The sequence below is a fragment of the Agrilus planipennis genome, unplaced genomic scaffold (genome assembly GCF_000699045.2).
Source record: "Agrilus planipennis isolate EAB-ADULT unplaced genomic scaffold, Apla_2.0 scaffold142, whole genome shotgun sequence".
Lineage (NCBI taxonomy): Eukaryota > Metazoa > Arthropoda > Insecta > Coleoptera > Buprestidae > Agrilus > Agrilus planipennis.
The window spans coordinates 123,184-146,406 of record NW_020440123.1 but is presented as its reverse complement, the minus strand read 5'-3'; the positions used below and the strand labels follow the sequence as shown (position 1 = coordinate 146,406).

Below are 23,223 nucleotides of genomic sequence, written 5' to 3'. Positions count from 1 at the left end.
ATTGTTTTTATTCCTACTATTAATTAGTTATTTTCTAAATCTAATATAATATTCATCCTAAATCGTAACGCAATTTTGCTTCATAATTGGTCTGGAATCTCAAGATAACCTCAAAATCACTTTTATGATAATTTGGCTTGTTTGGTTTTAGGAATAGGATATTTCAAAATTTCAATATGTTATGAGACTTCTAGATCCAAAAACACCCAGAAATGATAATCTTCTTTTCTAGTTATTCTTTTCAATCCACTAGTTCACTGTTCTCTTGTTCCAAAATACTTTCGTAGTCTTTTTCAAAAATGTCACCGTGGTGGATTAAAAGAAAAAACAAAATGGAGAATAACCAGTGAAGTACTTTTCTCAAGAGACTCCGAACGTATGTAGCCCGAGAATTGCAATAATATATTGAAACTTCTAGTTACTCTCATTTCAAAACCAAACAAGTCAAATTGGCATTATTTGAGGACTTTGAAATGGAAATAATTCAAAATGTTAGTGCATTAGGCAGTTTTATGATATAGGTAGATACCTACTACAAGACGTATCTAGGAAATAATCGTTACCTTGGATGTTTTGCCCTTTTACTTCATACAATAATTTGGAGTTATTATATCTTGGTGGGGTTATTTTGGTGTCAGATTTGAACTTAATATTAGCAAATAACGTTGGAGCTGTTCATAATTGTACTACGTCAAACGATACATCGACAGCAGACATTTCGATGCGGTGTATACCCAGAATTCTGAATTTTACCGTTCAATCAACCTCGGAAGTATACGAAACTATGTTGGAAATCACTACGATATTGCTTTTCTTTCTTTTTCAATCATCAACATTGTTCCGAATTAAGGAACAGCTGAGAAGATTAGCTGTACTACTTTGTAGACATGCGATAAGATTTTTAGGCTCCTGCGGGTGTTCAGGATTCTGGATTTGTACCACGTCCATTCATTTAATGTCAACGTATCGTTCCGGATAATACCGGGCATCTTCACTGCTTTTTGTACGTAAATGCATAAACGAAAAAGCTCTGAATATGTCCCGTGTATTAAAAAAAAAAAACAAATAGGTAAACAGACAGTCTCAGAATCCTGAATTTCATTTCATCCTTATTTTTTGGCAGGCTTCGATCGGCTATGAAAATCAAGGATCAATAAAATGGCTGTGTGGTGGGTCACTGATAAGTGAAAATTTTGTACTAACAGCTGCCCACTGCTTAATCTCGCCTGATAAGTAAGTGGTTCGCCCAGGTACTCGACTTTATTCAACTATTAGAAAGGGTAAGACGCCATAAGCAACTGAAGCTCGACGAAGGTTCGAAGTAGCCGCAATCAAAGGCCCATGGTGATGTACGTACAACAAAAATTATTGAAAACTAATACGTGCAATTTTGTGTAAAGTTGGAAAACTTTCTATAGCATTACTTACATCATGGAAGTATGACCTGGATGACTGCGGTTCCATCAATACTTTTTAACCAAAGTGTCAGAGCAGGTTTATATTAATATGAGGCTAGTTTTGTACCAACACCACCTTTAATGAAAAATTTTTTGGTTTCATCGAGGAAACACACTGTAATGAGCATGGAAACTATATTTCAACATCATCCACTCAGTAGGGGTGCACATGATTCAGTCCAATAATATTTTAATATTGCATTTTCTCAAAATAGTGATGTTAATAACTTAATCTACATGATATATTTACATAAATGTAGACTGAAAGTTTAGTTTTCCAACTTTACACAAAATATTCCAATACACTTAGTGGGTCATCGACTTCAAACCTTCGGCTAACCAGAATTGCTTATGGTGTCTTACCTTTTCATTTTGGTGAAACTACTACTTGGCGGAATATCATTCTCCAACAAGATTAAATACGATGTAGTTATAAACAATGAACTTTTACTCAACACATTATCTAGTATGTGAAACATGGAACGCAATTTATAACCTGTTTGTTCCCATCGTCACGCAATTGATAACCAGAAAAAGCTAGTACTAGATAACATCGAGTTTAATAAATAATATCTGAAAGTATAGTAAATGTTAGAAGCAACGGGTTCTGTTATTTTGCGATTATTCTGTGTTTCGTTATATTGCAGTGTTTCTGCTACCAAAGTATTACTTGGAACAATAGACCTGTCTGCAATGGGTGAAGGTTCTCAAATGAAAGACATCGTCCAAAGAATTGCTCACCCATTATATAACCCACCGTCAAAATATAATGATATAGCATTGTTACAATTGGATAGTCCTGTACTTTTTACAAAATACGTGCGACCGGCTTGTATCGCTAGGTCAAATGATGTTAACGATGTTGTCAGTGCTACCGGATTTGGTAAAGAATCGTACAGTAAGCAACCTTATTACTTACTTAATGCAGTTAATATAAAACCCTCAATAGGTATGGGTTTATCAATTTTCATTTCAGTAACCTCAATATTAAAACATTCTGGCAACTGGAAGTCGCATATTTCTAAACAATCAACACATTTAAAATGTCTTCTTTGAGTTTCTGTAAAATTTAAATTAAACCTTTGATCTTATATGTATTGTAACTATCTCTTTAATGGTAAGGTGGGGAGATAGTTAGCGATTGTAAAGGCATATTTTCGGAAATATCTCTCATATAGGTACAGAATGTAAAAAGATATTTTTTGGGATCTTCATAACTAACTATCTTTTCACTTATGCGAGTTTTGCTGAAGATATCTATACACAGGGTGTTTTACGATGACTACCCATTAAAATATTTCGGAGATTGCATCGGTTTAAATTTTAAAAGTTTAAAAGACTATGACAATACATATAGGGTGTTCCACTTGAAAAAATGAACTCAGTATTGTTTGTTTAGTTACCCAAATCGGCCATTAAATATTTAGTTAACCCACTTTTTAATGTATGGGCGGGAAGCTTGAGGGCATAGCTATCTTACCTGCGAATATTGTTTTTATTCCTACTATAAAATATTTTTTGCGAAATATCACGAAAACGGTATACTTTAGAAATAGAAAAGCATCCAAAATCATAAGTAGAATTCAAAACAATAGTAATAGGGTGTTCCATCTAAAGTAACGAAATTGATGTCAACTTACGATATAAGCGGAAGTGCTACTTAGATGCCGTTATTTTAATTGAGGAGAGCATTCCCAATAACGCCTTAAAATTTAAGTCGAAGTAGTTTCCGAAATATTTAATAGGAAGTCACCGTCAGACACCCGGTCATTATCATAAGGTCGTCTATCCTAAGACCTGACACACACCTCCACTCGTTCCTATCCTGAGCTAATCTTCGCATTTCCTTAAAACTAGAACAACCCACATCCTTAACTATTTACGAATAGTAATATAATCTAGGTGTACCTCTCTTTCTCTTATCTCCTCTTTCTACCTTTAATATGCGTCTGACTAGACCTTCATATCTGAAAAGGTGTCCTACCAACCTATCTCGCCTATTTCTTATTGAACTCCTTTGTTCATTCCTTCTAATACTTCTTCATTTTTATCTTTCTCTATCCACGGAATACTCATTATTCGCCTGTAACACCACATTTCGAATGCTAACCTAACCTATTCTTTTCCGCAGTGCTCATAATCCATGTTTCATACCTGTACAGCGCAGCGTTCCAAACATACATCTTTAACAATATTTTTCGAATTTCTAATTTAACCATTCGCGAGTATTGAAGTGACTTATTAAAGGCGACACGACCCTGCCCTATCCTCTGCTTTATATCCCTACTACTCCTTCCATCCTGACTTCCTAGGTATCTAAAATCAGCCACTTCTAATTTTTCGTCTCCTATCTTTATATTCGCTCTTTCCCTATTTTTTCCTCCCTTGCATACCAGTATTTTAGTTTTACTTTTATTTATTTTCAGACAGTACTGATCTGTCAGTACCGCTTCCATTTTATTTAAAGCTATCTCTAAGTCCTCCTTGCTAGATGCTAATACTGCTATATCATCTGCAAATCTAAACATACTAATATTTTGCCCATTGCACATCTATCCCTACAGTTGTACTGTCTTTAATGATGTTGATGGCTTCTTCGACGTATAGATTAAAAAGTAGCGGTGATTCCCTTCCTAATATTTACTTGTCTACGTTGCATCCCCAGCTCTATAACTGCCTGTTGTTCTTTATACAAATTAAGTAAAATCTTTGCAACTCATCCCTACATTTTTAAGTATATTTATCATCTTGTCCCATATAACATTGTCAAAAGCTTTCTCTAAATCTACAAATCCTATGTACGCACTCTTTTTTCTATCGTTTTCTCTATTGCTACTCGTAAAGCTAGTTTGGCCTCCCGCGTTCCTCTATTTCCTCTAAACCCAAATTTATCTTCCTCTAGCAGTTCTATTGCTGTTTTTTCCATCCTCCTTTGTACAGTTCTAGTTATATTTTTGATGCACGGGAAGTTAACCTAATTGTTCTAAATGTCTCGCACATATCCGCGCCTCTCTTTTTAGGTATGGTTACTACCACGTTTCGTTTTCAATCCTCTGGGACCTTCCCTGTCTCATAAATGTGGCTAACCTGCTTAAACATACAATCTCTAACCTTATGTCCTGCACGTTTTAGAATTTAAATAGCAAATATCGTGTAAAAATTAAGAAAGTATGATTTTTTATCTCCGTTTACTCTTTTTATTGTGCAGCAATATTTCTGAAGATATTTACTGTGAAAATTGAAAAAGTTTTAAGATAAAATAAGAATAAGAAACATATTTCAGATCGTTTGATCTCTTCTTAATTTCTGGGGATTCTCTGAAAATAAGTGCGTATCATAAAATAAAAAGCTTTTGGGTTTTTTATAATTAGTTCCACATTATGAAGATAATGTCACATAGAAATTTATAAAATTATTTTTTGGGATCTTTTTACTTAGTTCCTTCATTTCTGGAAAAAAGTTGACGTTTAATATTCATACAACTAGCCTTACCGAATTACGAAACATAAATACCAGTACTTCATTTTTATTGTTTTTTATTTCAGGTGCACCTGAAGGAAGTAAACAGCTCATGAAAGTGCAACTGAACATTATTCCTTACGAAAAATGCAAACAGCAATTTTACAAGAAATCTACCGCTGTAATGATAAACGGTTTAGAAAAGTCTATGTTGTGTGCTGGCGTATTGACTGGCGGTAAAGACACTTGTCAAGGAGACTCGGGCGGTCCTCTTCAGACCGTTCTCAAACAGCCATACTGCATGTACAACATCATTGGAATTACCTCAGTCGGAAAATTCTGCGGTTTTCCCAATGCACCGTCTATTTATACGAAGGCAGCTGATTATTTGGGATGGATAGAAAATATGGTATGGCCTTGAACGAGGAAAACTGAACCATTTATAGTAATGTAACTATGGGTTCTTTTATATTCACAAAAATATGTAATTACAAAATAAACACAGATATCCTTAACAACCGTTTATTTTAAAGCTATTCTATAAATTAAAAACTTATCGAAATCTCAATATTTCTTAAAAAAAATACTTGTACAAAACCATAAATATGTTTTCATTAAGTACAATTGTGCTATTGGAAATTTTGAAGTAAATATTAANCCATCCATGTTTCGCACCCGTACAGCGCCGCACTCCAAACGTTACACTCACAAAACATACAACGACAGCACTCACATTGTAAGAGTTATCTTTTCTTACCTATCTTCCTAACTCACCCTAAATCTAACTTACCGAACAAAGCTTTTATGCATACGAAAAGATTTCTTAAAAAAAATACTTGTACAAAACCATAAATATGTTTTCATTAAGTACAATTGTGCTATTGGAAATTTTGAAGTAAATATTAATCAATAGTAGTAATCGGTCACTTTTTCTAATTTTTCGTCTCCTACCTTTATATTCGCTCTTTCCCTACATTTCCTTCCCTTGTATACCAGTATTTTTGTTGTACTTTTATTTATTTTCATACAGTAGGTACTGTTTTGTCAATACCGCTTCTATTTTTTTTAAAGCTGTCTTTAACTCCTCCTTGCTAAATGCTAATACTACTATATCCTCTGAAAATCTAAGCATACTAATCTTTCATCTCTACTTTTAAATTTTCTAATTTCCCTACTTTCCTCTTTGTTCTAACATTCCACGCTCTGACTCGTGAAATATTGTACCTACCCCTATTGCCCAGGCATCTGAACGGGGGATTAGTTTATGTCCGGAGTGATTTACCCCAGAGGACGCCATTATTTAATTGTGTGATACGTTTTACTCGGGATCATAATGTTTCCCGTTGCCTTCCAAATCGCAGTACCCTGAGTACTGAAGCTACTTGTCTTAGTCTGGTTTCTGTTTAAACCCCCCCCCCATTACCCCCATTATGGTAGAATATATCAAAAAGTAGAAAATTCAAATTAAAAAAAATTTAATCTAAAAAGAATGAGTGAAATATTACGGAAGAAAAAAAAAGCTAAAAAGCAAGAAAAATGTAATGTAAAAATTTAAAATGTTAAATGCACTGCACCACTTACTGTCTACGTCCAATGTTTTAATACCTACAGCTATTTTATTCTATATTCTGTTTTGTACGAAATCATACATATATAATACGCATGTATTTAATAATTACGCTTATGCAAGTGGAAATTCCGAATTAAATAGCGATCAGAGCTATGAAAGGTTATCACTAGATATTTACATATTTGTCGGTTTCTTTTTTCAAAACACATTAATACCTACTTTGATCGTTAAAAAGATGCAATTACTGGTTACACTCGTACAACATAAGTGATTTGTAATATTTTAGATATAGCTCCAAATATTATTCAATAATATGTACCTAATTGATCGCACATGACTAATATTACCTATAGGAATAAAACTGTAGAAGATGTTGTTTTTACAATATTTTTTTCCAACGTTTCGTCGACCATTTCTTATGACCTCATCAGACGAAGAAGTTGATGTATTATTTAATTTNAATCTTTCATCTCTACTTTTAAATTTTCTAATTTCCCTACTTTCCTCTTTGTTCTAACATTCCACGCTCTGACTCGTGAAATATTGTACCTACCCCTATTGCCCAGGCATCTGAACGGGGGATTAGTTTATGTCCGGAGTGATTTACCCCAGAGGACGCCATTATTTAATTGTGTGATACGTTTTACTCGGGATCATAATGTTTCCCGTTGCCTTCCAAATCGCAGTACCCTGAGTACTGAAGCTACTTGTCTTAGTCTGGTTTCTGTTTAAACCCCCCCCCCATTACCCCCATTATGGTAGAATATATCAAAAAGTAGAAAATTCAAATTAAAAAAAATTTAATCTAAAAAGAATGAGTGAAATATTACGGAAGAAAAAAAAAGCTAAAAAGCAAGAAAAATGTAATGTAAAAATTTAAAATGTTAAATGCACTGCACCACTTACTGTCTACGTCCAATGTTTTAATACCTACAGCTATTTTATTCTATATTCTGTTTTGTACGAAATCATACATATATAATACGCATGTATTTAATAATTACGCTTATGCAAGTGGAAATTCCGAATTAAATAGCGATCAGAGCTATGAAAGGTTATCACTAGATATTTACATATTTGTCGGTTTCTTTTTTCAAAACACATTAATACCTACTTTGATCGTTAAAAAGATGCAATTACTGGTTACACTCGTACAACATAAGTGATTTGTAATATTTTAGATATAGCTCCAAATATTATTCAATAATATGTACCTAATTGATCGCACATGACTAATATTACCTATAGGAATAAAACTGTAGAAGATGTTGTTTTTACAATATTTTTTTCCAACGTTTCGTCGACCATTTCTTATGACCTCATCAGACGAAGAAGTTGATGTATTATTTAATTTACTAGCAAACACACTCACATATGATGAGAGGCGTGCACCGTTTGCGTACTATTTTTGCCTCAGCGTTACAGAGCCAGTTGTAGATACTGCTACGCGATTGGTTACATAAGTTGTCACCTCTAATTTTATTTGTCAATTCGTACAACTAAACGTAGAAGGTCAGGATTTATCTGCTTTATTCAAAAGACAGATTGATACATTATTCATTTGATTGGTTATAAGATTTTAATATTGATAACGTGAGGATATTTTTGAAGTCTTACCATGACAATGCGGTCCTCGTCTCTAAAAATAGCTTACTCAAAGCAACGCTGGCCGAGTTGTATGTATGGATGATCGACTTGTATTCGAGTTAGCATTGTCGATGTGATATTTATTTTTAATTTGTTTGTTTATTTTTACCAATTACTTTCTTGATGGATTTTTTAGAATCATAAAGTAATGAAGATCATCATCCTCATCATACGGTCGTCAGTCCTAAGACAAAAAAACTTTAAACTTTTGGGTGTTTCATTCCCACCAGCCAGTAATGCTGGTGGGCGGGCAGTCCCTCCGGACTACGCTGGAAGATTGGGCGGAAGGCCCTCTTCAGCCTGCTTTCAGGAATCGTGGTAATGGGTGGGTGGTGGTTCGGGAGAGACGGACGAAATGAAGAAAGAAGAGAATGAAAGATTATCTGTGGAATATTACTGCCTCAGCATTTGCCTAAGTGATCCAAGAAAACCACAGAAAAACTTGGACCAAGGCAGACGGACCCAGAATCGAACCGGCGTCCTCCCGAATGCTAAGGAATAGTCTAAACCTCTAGGCCATGCCGCTCGGTGTGGTTGGACTTTTTTTTTTTTTATGTTTTCGTGGAAGAGGGGAAATCTTCAGAAGACACCCAGCCGTCCGTACGACTGGGTAGTGTCGGATTCCCGAGGAAGAAGTCCTCGGACCTACCGACTAAAACCCCTCTACCTCAGGTCGTTTTAGGACCAACTAGGGTCCTCTTCAGCCGTGTGGATGGACACGCACCCACATCTTTAACTGTTTGCCAACACTAATCTAATCTAGGTCCTTTATCCCTTCTTACTCCATTTCTGCCTCTAATATGTCTCTGACTAGATCTTCATGCCTGAGAAGATTTCCTACCAACCTTCTTATTGATTTTCATAGAGTCCTCTGTTTTCCTATTCTTCTAATATCTCTTCATTTCTAACCTTCTCTATCCACGGTGTCCTTATCATTCGCCTATATCAACACATTTCGAACGCTTCCAGCCTTTACTTTTCCGCAGCGCACACCATCCATGTTTCGCACCCGTACAGCGCCGCACTCCAAACGTTACACTCACAAAACATACAACGACAGCACTCACATTGTAAGAGTTATCTTTTCTTACCTATCTTCCTAACTCACCCTAAATCTAACTTACCGAACAAAGCTTTTATGCATACGAAAAGTATTAAAATAGCTTCCTTAGTATCACATTTAAAAATGAAAACTCAGACTATAGCAGTAGGTAAAGTTACAATTTTTTTTTGCTAACTTTGAAGCGTCTGGCAGAAATTACCGCTAACGGGAAGTGTCTGACAGTATTGATTATATTATTAATGTTTAGGAATATTCTGTGAAACATTATGTAAAAATCAGCACTCAGACTTGGCTATCGGTCCAAGTTAGCGAGTATGCCTACGTTCGAAGTATATACTAACACTACTCTATTCCAACCATTTTTCTATAAGTAATGCCTAACGGCTCTGGGATCTTGGGCTACATCAGAAAAGAATCCCTACATTCCTATTTTATATATTCTTTATCGACGCACTGAAATGTACCTATAACATACTAAAATTTCAAGAGAATTTAAGGTGTGATCCCTAAAGTAAAGAATTTTTACTTTAGGTATTAGGGGTCCGAAGTTTCGATGTGGATTTTAATTTTTTTAGATTATTATACACATTGAGACAGTCTTTATATTTTGATAGATCAACAAGTAAATGATATCGTAACTGTTCCGGAATTTTTAGTTTTTTGTACATTTTTGCAGTAACTTACTAACCAATTGTTTGCATTTGTGACACATTGTATGTGAATATGAAACAACCAATGGGTGCAATATACAATTCATTAACTTTCAACATAATATTATCATGTTGATGCAACCAGTTCTGAGACCATTCGTTTCCTTCGTTTTTCTGTGATCGGGCTACAATGTTGTGTACATGTACGGCGAATTAACAGGTTCATTAAGTGCTCAACAAGTAATCGAATATGTTTATTAACGCACTTTCATACTTTCTGATAGTCATTGTGGTGCTAATAATACCAAGTCACTCCGGTTATATAGGTAAGTAATTAATTATTTATTATTACTGTTATAATTGTGTATTAATATGCAATGAAAAAAGAGCTTCGGTCAATCGAAATTTTTGTAACCGATAACGATTTTTCGAATTGTTGTTAATACTTTAATATGTACAAACCTTTTTAAATTTAAATCAAACAAACACCAAACAACACTCAATAAATTCTACTCGATCCCTAACTGTAAATTAGTTACACATCATATTAACAATAAACTTATTAGAAGGCTAAAAAGTCCTTTTTCAGTTAATAACAAACCAAAAATTAACATTTTAGGTATATGTAAAATGACCCTTTAATGAAACAGTCATATTCAGTAATAAACCATGTGAAATGGACAATAATGTGTTTGTGCCTATGTTTGTTATTTTATAATTTAAAAAAATCGGTCAAGAACGAGTCGGACTTGCTTACCGAAGGTTCCGTACGAAATTGTAGGTATGTAAATATTTCATCCGCCTTTTCTGACTAAGTTTTCGGCTTCCTCCTAAAATTAGTTCCTAAAACGTATAATTACAATATTTATTAAAAAGATTTATTCATTATTTGATGTAACTAAAATTTTATTTTACTTGTGCTATAAGACAACGCTTCTAGCCACTGTCATGACTAGGGTTGCCACCCGTACTTTATTATAAAGTACTGTACTCTATTTCGACTGTGCGTACGTTATACTTTACAAGACACATAAAGTACGCAAAAATACTTTATTTAAGGCCTTAAGTAAACATCGTAATTTTGTAAGCGATTATTCGAAATTCAGAGTATTTTTACATCAATAATATTGCACAGAAAAATGGCAAGCCATATTTACGGAACAACCTGATTTCCCAAATCTGTTCAAAGTAGTGTCACTTTTGCTGTCCGTTCCGGCCACTTCAGCATTTACAGAAAGAGTATTGTCTGTTATGAACGCAAAGTGGTGGGACGATAGGAATAAAGCTTTATTAAAACTAATTAAAAATGAACTTTTAGTTTACTTAAATGTTTGTTTGCCATGTTTAGAGGCTATTAATGTATTTAAGAGCGACAGCAATTTGTTACTGGCTGCTAGGTGTAACGAAAAATATGTTCTTAAAAACAAAAAATAAAATACTTTATTTTTATGCCCAGTACTTTTTTTTTAACCATTTATTCCAGAAATACTTTATGTAAAGCCTGAAAAGTCATGACTAGATCAACGGGAAATACCCAATAGATTTTGATTCCCTTTGCGAGTGTTAAAATATTTGACATAAACGATCGTCTCTTTGACTGTGTTGATTTGGAAGGTGGATTTTTTTCACAGCTCCAAGGGATTGTACACCTCAGTATTTAAAATTAATTTCAACTTCAAATCTCCACTCGATCCTGAGAATAAAAGATCTTGACGGATAGATAGACAGACTAACAGACGAACAACAACCCATAGTTTTTGTTTCATCGTTGTATCTGAAACAGTCCCGATGTTATAAAAATAGATATTAATGTCTCAGCTTAAACAAATCCAAAAATCTACGTGAATGAAGGCTCTGGTACAACCAGTATTGTACAAAATACATAATTAATTAAAGATAATTCTTTCTAGGAAACAACAGCACCTAATACATGCAATATGTATTCATTTTCAATGCCATCAGCTGTAAAGGTTTAACAACTTGCTTATACACAAATAAATAATCGTAAACAACAATATAAATTTATCTTATATACGCATGTATGCTAAGCACATCTTCCAATAGGTACCTACATGGCTTAAATAGAAACAAATTTCAGAGAGAAAACATGTACAAACTGACAAGAAAATATCTATAACGTGTCCTTTTTGACCCCGCAATTGATTTTCCGGATTCGTATTACAATAAAACTAATTTTATAAAACTTTCTACACTAATCAAAAACTGTTTAGTGACTCCCAAACTGACAATTTCAAAAGATTCCAGTTTTAATCTCTCCTAATATCATATTCTGGATTATCTAGCTATTAAAACGTCTAATTGAAAGATTGAAAATAAGTTTATTTCCGATATCCGAATAGAAAGAAATTGAAATATAAGTGTTATACCTAGAGTNCTATTTTGTTTCTGATCTTTTACACGTTGTAATAAGAGAAAAAATGGAATCCATAGTTTCTTTAGCTTTGGGTTCATCTAATAAGTAGAGTTTTTCGAATCGTTTTCTAAGAATTTTGGATTATACGCATTTATTAGCGCACCACAATATCTTGTCGTTTTCAATTTTACTTAGGTGACGGATATCAATTTCAATTCCGGGCTGTTTTGTCGTAATTCATATCAATTTGGAACTTCAAAATTCTATGGACCAGGACATTGAAAAGAATAGAATATAGAAAAGAATATCGATCTAATATTTTAGAATACCCATTTCCAAAGAGTTTAGATTTTTGCGCTTTCTTCAGTTAAAGAATCAAAAGGCATTCATGGAATGACTCTTTATCCAATTTTTAAGCTTCTAATACCTTCAATAGCCAATGTGAGCAACTTTCAGTCATCACTTTATATAATGTTTGTTCGGTGACACTAGCAAAGCTTATAAAGGCAAAAATTTTTTTAATAGAAAAAAAATTTTTACAAATAGAAAAGCAAAGCTTATAAAGGCAAAAATTTTTTTAATAGAAAAAAAATTTTTACAAATAGAAANTTCGCAAATAGTTAAGGATGTGAGCTGTTCTAGTTTTAGGGAAATGCGAAGTTTAGCTCAGGATAGGAAAGAGTGGAGGTACGTGTCCAACCAGTTTTAAGACTGATGACCTTATGATGATGATGATGATGATGATCGATGAAACTATTAGCAAAACTAAACAAAAAGTATTTAAATGGAAGATAAAAATAGATATTTTTTATTTTGTATTTGTATTTTAAATACATTTCAAATAAATTACATCTCTGGTTATACACCACCAACAAATTGGATGACTTCAGTTAATATATATGTATATGATATATTGTAAATGATACCTTTCTTAAAGTGTAACCATTAAACTGTAATTAACTGACGCAAGGTGAATTCTTAGCTTACTTACTGTGTACTAGCTTTTTTAACGAAGTAGGAAATAGGAAGGTAGTAGGAAGCAGGCAACTGGAATAAGTGTTAACCCAACTAATTTAAAGATACACCTAGGTACCCAATTTTGATGAATCAAGTGACTAAGTATTGTTACTGCAGTGAGTGAACGAATTCAGGGAAATTTTATTGTTATCTAGCACATTGCTAGTTCGAGTTACATAAGATTACTTGTTATGCACATAAATCCCCCTTTTAATTTAAACTTTTATAATTATGGAAAATATTTGCTTTCCAGATGATATTTGCACCTTAGATAGCAATGGACAAGACGGAAAATGTCTTTTGTTAAGAGACTGTCCAAAAGCAATAGAAGACCTTACGCAAAGGCAAATTTATCCACAGCAATGTGGCTATCAGGGAACTCAACCAATTGTCTGTTGTCCACAAGGCAGAGCACCTCCTACTGAGACTAGAACTACCACAACAACCACCACTAGTACAACCACTCCTCGAGCAATCACCTCCACAACATCAAAAGTTATTAACAAAGCAAACGTGGTTGGGATAAAAAGTCGCGAAAGTAAGCAACATTTCCAAAGATTTACAAATTCCCGAAATCTAAATATTTTTCACAAAACTAATTCCACCCAGTCAAGTCAGTTTATTACAGAAGTGTCATTTATTTCAAAGCAAAAAACAAAGTAATCTGTTCGAAGATTATTTGGACACGCACCCCGACTCCTTAAAATTTTGGGCGCATTTTGGCATTTCCGGAAGACTAGATCATTCGATATCCCTAATTCCCCTCTTGCTTCTGCTTTTAATATATATTTTTCCATCCTATCTACTTTTATTGACATTCGTAGCGCTCTCTGCGGTTCGAAGATTCCTTGGACACGCACTTCTACTCTTCAAATTCTGAGCTCATCTTCGCATTTCCGGAAGACTAGATCATTCGATATTCCTGACTTCCCTCTTGCTTCTGCTTTTAATATATAACATTATATTTCAGAAGGTATCTTTCCATCCTATCTATTTTTATTGACATTCGTAGCGCTTTCTGCTTCCTTACTTTCTCCAGTACTTCCTAGATTAATCTAATCTAACATAACCTAACCTTTTGTTCCGAGTTTCGAAATTATCAGTTCTCGACCAAAAACATTTTGTTTGTTTTAGTGGAAATATGCATGTTTGTGCTCAGGATTTACAGTTTCAATTATTTTGCAAAATTAATTCTATAAATCATAGAAAGATTAGAATACTGTTGACCAATAGTAGTTAAGGATGTGGGATGATCTATTTTTAGAAAAATGCGAAAATTGGTTCAGGATAGGAAAGAGTAGAGGAGCGTATCCAGTCAGTTTTAGAATTGACGACCTTATAATAATGATGAAAACATACACATTTCTATATAAGTATAAGTACTATAAATTTAATATTTTTTGACAGAATGCCAGGAATATTCTAAATATGTTTATGAAGAGCAACCTCCGCCTGTTCTGTTGCCAAACGCCAAGCCGATAAAAGTGGATAAATGCGCATCAAGAGCTGGTGAATTAATTGTTGGGGGTGAAAAGGCAATTCCACGAGAATTCCCGCACATGGTGAGACATCTCCTTATTCTAACCGTTAGCATGTTTTAATAAACCACAGCCAGGTGGTAACATTTTAAGGTCCACACGGTCAACTTCTATGTATGGCAATAATTATGTTAGTAATAATAAATCCAGGAAAAAATGACAATAATGAAATAAAATCGGTAATTCTAGAGAGATCTGTAATATTACGCAGACTTTTAAACACTACACTGTCAGACACACAGTATAATAGTAACTGTTTTTGCACATTTATTTGCTATATGACACTACAAGAATATTTGATATTCTAAAGTGTGAGTGCTACCAAAACAAATTAAATCGGAAAAATCCTAAGATTCACCTTTTTCTGTAGCCTCGCGGGCAAGCATATACCCAACACACGCACGCACTCACGCAGCTTCCCTTCTTGACAACAATAAAGATAGCCAACGTCCTACATTAAAGGAGTTTAGGTAGCCTTGCTATTTGACGTTCCTTCCTTGCATATAACCCAACGATCAGGTTCTGCCCTGATTCTCTCTAATTATGTCATCATCAAAGATTTCAGTCCGAAGATTTGGTTGGAGCAATCTACATCTCTAATTACCTCTATCTACCTCCGTTTATGCTTCAATTATATTTCACTAGCCCTTCACACATATTTGAGAAAACGTCTTACCAACCTGTCTCATCTATTTCTTATTGACTTCCATAATTCTTCTAATTTTTCTAATACCTCATCATTTCTAACCTTTTCCATCCAAAATATTTTTGACATTCTCCTATAACACCATAGGTACTTCAAACGCTTCTAACTTTTTTCCTCTGCGATTACCGTCAACGTTTCACATCTATACAAAAGACACATGGCTGAATTTGTGGGGATACTTGCGAAAAGTATATTAATAATTTAAAAACGGGAAGCGGGAATGATTACATCTGTTATATTAATTAATTCAGTTGTCAGTGCCGGTACGTTCTCGATGATTAAATGTACATAAATGAACCTATTAAAATAATTCGAAATGGTCTGTATTCTGTCGAAACTGTCAGACACGGATCGCGATTTCGATCTTTTTGGATCTCATCAGTGCGTCGCAGGCAACTCCGACAGCACACAGATCAACTTTTACCTGCTGTCTTAACAGTGCGTTTTAGAAAATACTACAAATGGCGCAGTAAACGTCATCTGTAGCACGATGCTACATACATGAACCTATTATTTTATTGTTAAGTCATAGCCCCACAGTTTTAAACGTCGTTAATGCTTAACTGATTTGTCCGTAAAACCACACTTAAAACAATGAATTTTTCATTCTCACTCGTTACTAATTCTGATGGGAGAGCGGAAAGCCTTTTTCAGTTTTCTTTTTGGAAACTGTGGGAATGAGTGAGTGGTGGTTGAGGTGAGATTGCTGAGACGGCCAAAATGAAAAACGAAGAGAAATGAAAGATTATCTGCGGAATATTGTTACTAAATGCCTATAGCCACACCAAAATACATATCTACTTACTCATTGCTACGTCACCGATTAACTCACATTATCTGCGTCGAGAAATATGGAGACCCCTGTATTAAGACAAGGAACTATGTTCAAGAAAATGTTCGAGACAAGAAAAATTAATATCTTGATCTTGATTTTCAAAACAAGACAAGTGTTAATTGTCGGGATGAAGTCTCTTGTCTTGGTGAAACTTTAAAAAATTAAATGAATAGGGTACTATCAACATCGCAACATATTACTTGTTTATACTGCGTTGTCTGTACCTGACAGGAATTGTTTCCCACACTCTTCAACAAAGTTTAAAAATAGCTTTTTCTAATATGTAGGTGTAACTGGACTCCTTAACGTCACCTCCCGTGTAGCAAACGGTTCATAAAATAGGTAATAATTGTAGTTTTATTGCAGGCACTGATTGGTTTTGATGCAGATGGCGAGAAAGCGTGGCAATGTGGAGGAACCTTAATTAGTGAATTGTTCGTTCTAACTGCTAGTCATTGTTTATTCTCAAAAGAACTGTAAGTTTATTAACCATTATTAATAGTGAATTATTTTAAGCATTTTATACAATTCCCTTTTTCGTTATTTATTCTTTAACCAAAATATCATAAACCATATGTAATATTTCAAACTCTTATAATATATACAAAGTTGGTGAGTCTGTTGCCACACTAACACCTTAACCCAGTAAACCTAAGCCTCTGGGCGCGGTACCTTAATAGCCACACCAAAGGCTATCAGCTCTCTAAACCACCCTTTGCTAAGCGACATCCGTTTCCCGTATTCAACCCAAACATTCATCCTTCAGACTCTCTGCTAATCCAAGCATTATTCTTCCTCATCAATTCTGCCTTCACGTCTCATCGTCTCTTCCTTTAAATAATTTTTTGTTTACTTTCTGGAACCCTCTAGAAACATCCGGATCGTTTCTTTTTTCTTTGAACTGTTTAACTGCTTTCCCAGAACGCGGTACGACACACACATTCACAAATACGGCGCACATGAAGAAAGCTAGTCGGCGAATCAATAAGCCGTTCACACACACGTGTGCTCGATTGCAGACAAACACGCTCGTGCTCGCTACAATATTAATGCATTCACATGCCAAACATGTATCAGGTTGTCGGTACATTCTGAGTGGTTACTCTAAAGCAGGGTGTAAATCGTTCCTGCGCCTATCGAGATTCATCATATACAAATGTCATTGCTGGGCTTATGACACGATTATCTGTCAGATGCCGGCCGCTTCCCTTAAACCCTCGCGGTTACGCACGATTTCCCATAGTACATCTGACAAGTCACCACCAGAGCATCGCCTATGTCCAACAACTCCTTTGTGAATTCTGTATACATTTACTTCCAGATATTTGGGTGGGTCCTTTTAGCAACCTTACGGAATAAAATTTTCTTGCAAGATGAAAATACCTAATTTGAAAATGGGAGACATTGATTATCTATCTCAGTCACATTATTAAACGGTTGATTGCATTAGCTAGAATCAATTTAATCAGACTTTCTTTTATGAAAAGCAATTAGCTAATAATAAACGGAATGTCATTTTATGCAAAATCACTATAAGCGAATTTCACTATATGTTTTTAAAAAAGTAACAGGTGCTGTCGCGAATCGCTTCTTTGCACTTCTAATTTAACCTTCTATCTCCTTTCACTAGAACTGATCTTTCTCCGACCTCTAGACAACCATTGATAGGGGCTGGACTAGAGAAATTTACCCTTCTTTGTAATTCTAGGGTAATCGCGGCAATCCACCATATCTGACTTGATGCTTCTTCGCATATGGTGGGTTGCCTACATGTAACAGTATTTAAGGTCTGTTGACAATTCATAGTATAGTTTTAACATTAATTTTATTAATTTTTCAGCGGTGAACCCAAATTTGTCCTAATAGGTGACCTAAATATTAATAGAACTGATGATGATGCACGACCACAACTGTTCAACGTAAAAGAAAAGATTTATCACCCAAACTATAGACCGCCATCATCTTACAACGATATAGCATTAATTAAGTTGGATAAGCCGGCCATTTTGAATACATACGTCAGACCTGCCTGTCTTTACACCGATCCTGAAATAAGAACAACAAAAGCCTTGGCAACTGGATGGGGTAAAATTGGTTTTACAAAGGCAACTAGTCCCGATCTACTAAAGGTAGCCCTGGAAATATTTACCTACGACAGATGCAGACAGGCATACAAAAATTTACAATTGAAATTGCCCAATGGAATCCAAGAACGTTCCCAGGTGTGCTGGGGTTCGCAAACTGAAGAAAAAGACACTTGTCGGGTAATAAATGCTTAACAAGCTTTTTTCATCACCATTGATACATAAATATTAATTTGTAGTAAAGTTTATAACGTTGGTTCCAAATTCTGCACAACTGCCTTTATAATTACTTTTTAATGTTGGATAGTTAATATCAAACTAAAAGCTTTTGTTTAAACAATTGTTTTAATTTATATTTTTCAGTTCGATGTATTATACACTATGTCTGATCAATACTCTTAAAAAAATTCTACACACCGTATCACGCGGAATCCCTGTTTGCTGTGCAATGACTCAAACCGAAATTGTCTTCTATTAATCGTACAACAATTTGATAGTACCGACCTGTCGTCTTTACGGGTCTTCGCCCCTCATTCATTTTTATTGTAAAAATAAACTTATTTTTCTAATTTGTGGTAATAGTGGTAACATTGCCAATCGGTTGATAACTACGGAGTACAGACTACTACTAATGCAATAAGCGTATGTGCGTACCAGCTGTTGCGAAGGTCACGAGTAGGTACATGTGTTTCGTTGCTTGACGCTTACGACACCGAAGGATGATAAGACAACGTGGCCGCCAACCTGACGAGTGTTCTCAATCATTGACGACTCATTAACTGGGTCACTTTTTAGTTTTTACACCCCTACTTTGCGCACTATCACGAGATGGACTCTACAGTTGCCTTTCAAACTTTTGGGAATACAGATCAGGCATAGTGTATAAGCTACGTATTTATAAACAATTGGTTTGTATAGCAGATTAGACTAAAAGGTTTTTTCGTATAAATACATCGACCCGTCATCTATCGTCAATGCTCTGAAAAGCAGCGAATTAATCAATGTTGGCAGTAACTTCTTAGTTTAATTCAATTTTCTTTTCTTTCCCTTATTTTAAGATTATAATGTCAGAATAAAAGCCGGGAAGTCAATTATTATTTTTCTGTAGATGATACCAGATGAGAGAGTGGTACATATTTTGTAGATATTATGAAGTTATAAACCATTAATTTGTACATCAGTATATCTTTCTATAAAGTAATAAATTAAATTAATAATCAAAAGACACGTGAAGAAAACAGATTTCAAAAAAAAAATGCAGACAGAATTAATAATCTGACAATTCAACACCGAACTTTGAGTTCAAAATAGTTACCTTTAAACTTAATTGATTTAAATTCCTTTTTAATTATTGTTGTATGTTTCATTATTTTCAAGGGTGACTCCGGAGGACCTTTGCAAATTGGTAGTAAGAACATTTACTGCATGTACGAAATAATTGGAATTACGTCTTTGGGAAAAGCTTGTGGATTTGTGAACATTCCCGCAATCTATACTAGAGTTTCCTACTTCGTTGGGTGGATAGAAAGTGTTGTCTGGGGAACCTGATTTAGTTTCCATATGATTGTGATATATTTAGATTATTGTATTTCATAATATTAATAATAATAAAAACAAAAGTTGTTACTTAACTAAAACTGACTCATCCCTAATTACCACAATTAATTTTAAAATATGTACACATGCATTTCCCTCACTTTAATTATAGCTATTACTATCGTCACGGCCACTTAAGCAAAAAAAATTTTTTGTGGTTTTTCAATAGTGACGAGCAAAACGAGACCAAGCCAAGACTGTCCCAGCTAAAGCTACTGGAGACTGGATTGGTGACGGTCGATCAATCGTCAGTTTAGGCAATGGACGGATTGTCACAATCGGTAGTTCGTGGCCTAGAATCATTTATTTGTGCCGTCAAGGCTCGAGACGGCAAGGTAGACAGCTTGCAGCTGGGTGGTACAGCAGGGTACGTTTGTAACCAGGGGAACTTAACGGAGATGTAGCATTTGAGTTAGAGAGGAGATTCTCCGCTGATTTCTCTAGTTCCCGCTCAGCCTTTTACATAATTTCTGGAGCTAGCTTTCTGCCGAAGTCGCATAGTATGTAATTAGCACTTAGGAAAAGCACAAAAAAGTGGATATTGCGTAATACGAATGGTGTTTAAAAATTAAAAGCGAGAAGATTACAGGTGTCTTATAATACGGTTTTTGGGATTGGCGTCTCATAGAATGTGTCTTACAACCGCCTTTGTCATCACTGATTCATATAAACTACTACTAAGGATGTTCCGGTATCATAAGAAGCCTAAGAAGCCAAAAAAGTTACAAAAAGTACTCTTATGGAGTCAATTATCTATATAAATTTAAATTACTTTAATTAACCCAAAAATTACTCAAACCATCCAGAAATACAATTTCATGTACGTAATTTTCGCTTGTGAACGTAAATACAGAGTTTTTCTGAAATACGTAGCAAGAGGTGATAGGTCACTACAAAACAAGAAAATTAAGTAAATGTTTGCTGATCCGAAAGTCCGCCGTTTTAAAAAGAAACGTATTTGAACGGGCCAGTCCGGCCCTGGCACAATCACGCAGTTAAATGCGACAGTGCAACGCCGTAATCAATCAGCTGCTGTTTAGCAGCATCCGTGTTATATTTCTTTCATATTTTTGTACTTATGTACTGTTTGTTATTTGTATTAGATTAGATTAGGTGTGATTAACCATGTTTACGTTACAACCAGCCTTGAGTAATTTTTTATTCTTTTAACGTTGTGCTTTTGTATTACGTAATGGGAAGATAGAAGATAAAAGGACTCAATGGAAGTCAATAAAAAATAGACGAGATAGGTTGGTAGGACACCTTCTCAGAGACATATTAGAGGCAGAAACAGGAATTAAGAGGGGTAGAGGTAGACCTAGGTTAGATTACTGTTCGCAAATAGTTAAGGATGTGGGTTGCTCTTGTTTTAGGGAAATGCGAAGACTAGCTCAGGATATGATAGAGTGGAGGTGCGTGTCCAACCAATCTTAGTACTGACGACCTTATGATGATACAATTACTTATCCGGACGGTATCAATTTACTTATTAATGATTACGTCACGTCATTTCTTTGTGTCCTTAATACCATATCGAGGTGTAATTTAATTATTGCAACGGGCGTCAAAAGTAGTAACGTAGTAATAACGTATTGATACTTACGTACTAAACGCAACACAACCGTCCTTGTTTACAGTCTCCATCAATGTACCAGCTTAGTTGTTATCGCCATTTCTCTGTACGTTGCCAATTCACGACCAGGACCGGGCTTCGGTTTACAACTTGTGTTGTTTTTCTTAAATTTTTTTGTCTCTTAATGACGCTGTTTTACTCACCATGCAATTCCCTTGTTAACACATCCAAAGCTTGCTATTTATTTCAGAAACACCCTGTACAGATTTATAAAAAAAGACCTTAAAATTTGACTCCTAAAATAAAAGGTAAGATCACCAAAAACTAATAAGGTAACCCGTAAACCATTGCGCATGTGCTAAATTTGACAATTTTTCCCATGACCTTTCCCTAGTAAAATACTGTTGGTGATCACTTAAAATGGAACAGCCTTTACTATAATGATTTATTACACGCTAATCTAATTTATTGCTTTTATAGCTTATCAGTAAAATTATGTTGAAATAATCACCAAAACTACAAACTGACTGTAATCTAATATTATGAAAGTAGCATAACATTTAATGCATTTACGCTTTTAATACTGATTTTGAAATGGATACAACCGCATTAATAATTATCGAAATAATGCACTAAATTATGCCAACAAAATCTTCTCTTGAAGGTTTAATGCAATACTGTACTGTATCATATATTTATGTACGTTTCTATGTACTTGCTTGCTGTGTGTTTGTAGATGTATAAGTCACCTACCATATTCTCTAAAAACATTCATTTCCCCTGTTGATGTTTAATATAACCAGTTGTGTCTGTTGTTTGTTATTTACCAGCAACTAATGTTCAGTTTGAACGTAAAAGTATGCAAAAGTTTGACTTAAAAATGTGGCTTTTCAAGTGTTTTGTCCTCATTTACGTTATCTTTTTAAAACCAAGTAATTGCCTATATGAAGGTAAGTTTTCTTATTTATTTATTGTTATAAATTAAAAGATATAACTGCAATTTAATAGCAAAATTTAGGCTTCTTAGCGCTATTCATTTAAAATATCTTCTACAGCTAACACAAAAATTTCTCATTTGGATCACCCAGTATTTTTTACATATCTGTGTTGTAAATTGAATTGATATGCATTTCTAATTTTAGTAATAATTAAGTAGTATTCTTTGCTATAATAATAACATTAATGCATTATGATTGTAACCGTAGATAGTTCAACAATGCCGATTGTTACCTAAGGCAATAATTGTTTTTTATACAGGGTATTTAATACTAGCGTTGGGTATGAAATTTTTGAAACCACCTTAATTTGTTAATTTTAAATGGAACAATATATTTTATTAAAAATATTGTAAACTATTTCATATTTAGATTATTGTATTTCATAATATTAATAATAATAAAAACAAAAGTTGTTACTTAACTAAAACTGACTCATCCCTAATTACCACAATTAATTTTAAAATATGTACACATGCATTTCCCTCACTTTAATTATAGCTATTACTATCGTCACGGCCACTTAAGCAAAAAAAATTTTTTGTGGTTTTTCAATAGTGACGAGCAAAACGAGACCAAGCCAAGACTGTCCCAGCTAAAGCTACTGGAGACTGGATTGGTGACGGTCGATCAATCATCAGTTTAGGCAATGGACGGAT

General features: G+C 34.4%; 3 protein-coding genes across 3 annotated transcripts in view; all 3 read left to right on the top strand.

The window, feature by feature from the left end:
- LOC108736804 (serine protease snake-like) overlaps nt 1-5,371 on the top strand; it is a 9,656-nt gene extending 4,285 nt beyond the window's left edge. Inside the window, exons 3-5 of the mRNA XM_018469378.1 lie at nt 1,124-1,233; nt 2,105-2,355; nt 5,003-5,371. Coding sequence (XP_018324880.1) covers nt 1,124-1,233; nt 2,105-2,355; nt 5,003-5,337 — 696 coding nt within the window. The 3' untranslated portion in view covers nt 5,338-5,371. The remainder of the gene's footprint in view (nt 1-1,123; nt 1,234-2,104; nt 2,356-5,002) is intronic.
- A 4,622-nt stretch (nt 5,372-9,993) lies between these two features.
- Nucleotides 9,994-20,037, top strand: LOC112906032 (venom protease-like). Its single transcript, XM_025979596.1, has 6 exons — nt 9,994-10,172; nt 13,491-13,775; nt 14,645-14,799; nt 16,683-16,792; nt 18,157-18,580; nt 19,778-20,037. The coding sequence occupies exons 1-6, from the start codon at nt 10,097-10,099 to the stop codon at nt 19,946-19,948; spliced, it is 1,221 nt and encodes a 406-aa protein (XP_025835381.1). The 5' UTR covers nt 9,994-10,096; the 3' UTR covers nt 19,949-20,037.
- Nucleotides 20,038-22,286: 2,249 nt separating this feature from the next.
- The window catches only part of LOC108736795, a 21,109-nt gene continuing 20,172 nt past the window's right edge, over nt 22,287-23,223 (top strand). Inside the window, exon 1 of the mRNA XM_025979598.1 lies at nt 22,287-22,519. Coding sequence (XP_025835383.1) covers nt 22,429-22,519 — 91 coding nt within the window. The 5' untranslated portion in view covers nt 22,287-22,428. The remainder of the gene's footprint in view (nt 22,520-23,223) is intronic.